The sequence below is a fragment of the Phascolarctos cinereus genome, unplaced genomic scaffold, assembly GCF_003287225.1.
Source record: "Phascolarctos cinereus isolate Bilbo 61053 unplaced genomic scaffold, phaCin_HiC Scaffold_2;HRSCAF=192, whole genome shotgun sequence".
NCBI classification, from domain to species: domain Eukaryota; kingdom Metazoa; phylum Chordata; class Mammalia; order Diprotodontia; family Phascolarctidae; genus Phascolarctos; species Phascolarctos cinereus.
In genome coordinates, this window is record NW_027555625.1 from 76,120,249 (window position 1) to 76,124,802 (window position 4,554).

The window sequence follows — 4,554 nt, forward strand, 5'->3', positions numbered from 1 at the left end:
ATAACTACAAATAACATGAAGTACTTGGGAGTCTACTAGTCAAGACAAACACAAGAACCATTACAAAACACTTTTTACACAAAATAAAATCAAATCTAAACAATTGGGAAAATATCAACTGCTCGTGGGTCAGCTGAGCCAATATAGCAAAAATGATCATTCTACCTTAGTCTGCTTATTCAGCATCATACCAATCAAACTCTCAAAAATTATTTATAGAGCTAGAAAAAATAATAACAAAATTCACTTGAAAACAAAGGTCAAGAATATCAACAGAACCAATAAAAAAAAAAGTGGGAAGGAAGTACCAGATCTCAAACTCTATTACCAGTAGTAATCAACAAATTAATCTAGTACTATCTAAGGAATACAGTGGTGAAACAGTAGAATAGATAAGACATATGGTATTAAAAGACATGGTACTAAATGACCATAGCAATCTAGTGTATGATAAATCCAAAAACTGAAGCTTTTGGGACAAGAATTCCCTGACAAAAATTTTGAGGAAAATTGGAAAGAAAGTTTGGCAGAAAGTACATACAGACCAACATCTCACACCATATAGCAAGATAAAGTCAAAATGGGTACCTGATTTGGACATAAAGTGTGAAATAAGCAAATTATTAGAGAATGGAGTATCTTATGGTCAGATCTGTGGATAAGGGAGGAATTTATAATGAAACAAGACAGAGATCATTATGTCAGTAAAAGGAATAATTTTGATTACATTGAATTAAAAGGTTTTTACACAAACACATTGAATAGGGCAAGATTAGAAGGAAAGCAGAAAACTGGGGGTGGGAGAAGGGTGAATTGTAGCAAGTTTCTTTGCTAAAGGTCTCATTTCTAAAATATATAGGAGTTGAGCCAAATCTATAAGAGTACAAGTCATTCCCCAATTGATAAATGGTCAAAGAAAATGAATAGGCAGTTTTCAGAAGAAAAGAATCAGTTATCTCATTATATGGAAAATCCTCTAAATCACTACTGATTAAGAAAATGTAAATTGAAACAATTCTGAGGTACCACTTTACACCAATAAGATTGGCTAATAAGATAGGAAAAGAAAAAGACAAATGAAGTACGCATGGAAAAACGTTAATACTCTGCTGGTGGAGTTGTGAATTGTTCCAACCAATCTGGAAAGCAATTTGGAACTATGCCCAAAGGGCTATGAGACTGTGCATACTCTTTGGCACAGCAATACCAGTGTTGAGTCTGTATCACAAAGAGAGAAAAAAATGGAAAAGGAAAAGGACTTATATGTACAAAACTGTTTGTAGCAGCTCTTTTTTTGTAATGGCAAAAAATTGGAAATGGATGGGATACCTATCAATTGGGAAATGGCTGAAAAAGTTGTGGTGTATGATTGTGATGGAATATTACAGTATTATAAGAAATGATGTGCATGTTGGTACCAGCGAAACCTAAAAAGACTTGCAAGAACTGATGCAAAGTGAAATGAGAAGAACCAGTAGAACACTGTACACAATAACAGCAATATTGTGAAATGACCAACTGTGAATGACAGCTATTCTTGGCAGTACAACAATCCAAGACAATTCAGAAAGACTTATGATGAAAAATGCTGTCTACCTCCAGAGAATAAATTGATGGAGTATGAATGCAAATCAAAGCATACTTTTTTACTTTGTTTTAATTGGTTTTTTTGTCTCTGTTTTCTTTTACAACATGTGGAAATAAGTTTTGCATGACTGCACATGTATAGTTTATATCAAATTGCATGCCTTCTCAAAGATGGGGAAGGGTGAAAGGTAGGAATAGAACATAGAATTCAAATCTTAGAAAATGTTAAAAATTATTTTTAAAAGCAATTGTAAATTTACATACATAATTTTTTTTAAAACTGTGGAATATGAAGAAGGAGACTCTTTAGGCTCAAGTTTTCCTCGTATAGACTCAGGGATGAGAAGCACTTGTGGAATCAAGAACTTTCAGGTTTCCCCCAAAATTTTCTTAGAGCCATTTTCACCTCCTTATTCCTCAGGCTATAGATGAGAGGGTTAAGGGCAGGTGTGAAAGCCACATAAAACACAGAAACAATCTTATTGAATTCTGAAGAGGACAGAGACTTAGAATTTAAGTAAAGAGACATTATAGTCCCAAAAAATAGGGTGACAACCAGAAGGTGGGAAGAGCAAGTAGAGAAGGCTTTTCTTCGTCCCTGGGCAGAGCGAATTCTCAGAACAGCAATGATGATGTGTGTGTAGGAAAGGATGATGAATGTGATAGGGGACAAAAGGGTAAAGATGCAGAGCACATGCATTACCAACTCTGCATGTGTTGTATCAGTACAAGAGAGGTGCAGTAGAGCCGGCATTTCACAAACAAAATGATTGATAACATTATTGTGGCAGAATGAGAGCTGGAATGTTGTAACTGTATCTATTGCAGAAAACATAAAGCCACCCAACCATGGTGCAGCAGCCAGCATGCCACAAATCCCCCAGTTCATTGTTACTGAGTACCTTAAGGGGTCTCGAATAGCAACATAGCGGTCATAGGCCATTACTGAGAGGATATAGCACTCTGCAATGCCAAAGGACAAGAATGTGTAGAACTGAATGACACAGCGGAAGTAGGAGATGGACTTTCTCTCTGCCAAGAGGTGTACCAGCATCTGTGGAAACACACAGGATGTGAAACAGACTTCTATACTGGATAAATTAGTGAGGAAGAAGTACATGGGTGTGTGGAGGCGTGAATCCCTCAATATCAACAACACAATGAGCAGGTTCCCCATCAAGATCACAAGGTAGAAAATGAAGAAGAGCAGGAAGAGGTGCACCTGGAGCTCAGGCCGGCTGGAGAGGCCAAGGAGGATGAACTCAGTCACCGAGGTGAGGTTTCTGCTCTCCATCTTGTTTATAGGTGTCCTGAAAGAAGATGGAAAGTTATGGCCACAATACATTTTATATTTCTGTCTTCTCTACCTGAGACTACTGAAAAAACATATAGACACTCTTGGGTCAAAAGTATGTATCCCTTTATGATTACAAATCACATCATATCCATTATCTCACATCATCCTCATTATAACCATGCAAAGCAAGCAGGATGTTGATATATTAATATCTCAATTTTTGATACTGAGGATATTGAGGCTCAGAAAGATTAAGTGACTTTCAAATAGTTTCTCAGCTAGTAAGAAGTAGACCTGATTCTTCTTCTCCCTCCACAAATCCTGGCCTCCAAACCTGCCTCTCTTCTCCATATTCACCAAAGATGATCTGGTCTCTTACTTCACTGAGTTCAGGGGCATCCAATGAGAACTCCTCCATCCTTCTAGCATACCAATAACCATCCTCCTGTTTTAAATGATGAAATAAACTTCCTCCACAAGGGTGATCTCTTTTGCTTCATCAAGGATTACAGTAAGGAAAACAAGTATGGTATAAGGGAAAGAGTATTGGACTTAAAATTAGGAGAGTTGTGAAACTTACTAGCTGTATAGCTGGACAAGTCACCTGGTACCTTTCTGTGCCTCAGCTCCTCATGTATGAATTGTGGGAAATTATACTTGTACTATTTAGCTCATAGAGTTATAAATACGATAGTTTATAAACCTTAAAGTTCCATATAAATTGAGCAGAGGCTGAAGAGTGGCACTGGGCAGATGAGCAAGGCTAATCATCCATTCCTATTTGCCACCACCTTTGTATAGGTGGGACTGCAGTTTTACCTTTACATAAGTTCACCTTTCTGCAGATCTTTATGTAAAGTGATTTTGATTTAATTTGAACTTACTATGTTGGGAAGGGATGGAGGCAGGGAGGTAGGAAGGGAGGATTTATGCAACTTTGGTGAGAGGGGGCCAGCATACTGTTCAAGCGCACATGTGGGAAACGGACAGAGAATCAAAAGCAAGAGGTGGAACATGAGGCCTTGGACCAACCACGTGGGGGCCAGACCTGAGAGGAGGAACACCCCTTGGGGGCAGAACCATGGGTACCAGCCACAAATAGTAAAGGATGGGTAAAATATGGGGGATGAGGCCAGACACGTGGTGCTCAATTACTGACGGAAGATATATGCCAGGGGTGGACACACGGTGGGGGGCAGAGTGGGACAAAGTTCTTTTCTTTTGCCATTTGAGATCTCAAGCCACACTCCCAATCAGGCTTCAGAGGCGGTGGTCCCTCTACCTCTGCTCTGCTTTTACTTGGAGGACTTTTGTTTGTTTCTTTCTTCGTGTTTAGGATTTGTGGTGGAGTGTGTGAGGGAAAACTAGGGAGCACCAAAGCTCAGAGACAGGAAGAGAAAGAGAGAAAGAGAGAGAGAGACAGAGAGACAGAGAGAGAGCAGTGCTATACAGTAAAGTTAACCAAAATGGGGAAGGGATGCAGATTTCTTTCAGAATTCATTATGTAAAGTTGAATTTGTGTAATAAGAATTTATGTAAAGCAAGAACCACCTGTACTTCTCTCCAGTCACCTTTAGTATGTGGAGCTATTCCTTTCTAGCCACTTTCTCAGCAAATCTTGACAAGAAGAGTGCTTTTCTTTTCAAATTGGGCAACAGGAAAAAATAGCC

The 4,554-nt window shown here is 38.6% G+C and overlaps 1 protein-coding gene across 1 annotated transcript; it reads right to left on the reverse strand.

The window, feature by feature from the left end:
* Positions 1-1,945: 1,945 nt before the first annotated feature.
* LOC144455675 (olfactory receptor 5M5-like) lies at positions 1,946-2,881 on the reverse strand. The gene has a single exon (XM_078149134.1). It carries the CDS (start codon positions 2,879-2,881, stop codon positions 1,946-1,948), a length of 936 nt encoding a protein of 311 aa, XP_078005260.1.
* Positions 2,882-4,554: the final 1,673 nt, after the last annotated feature.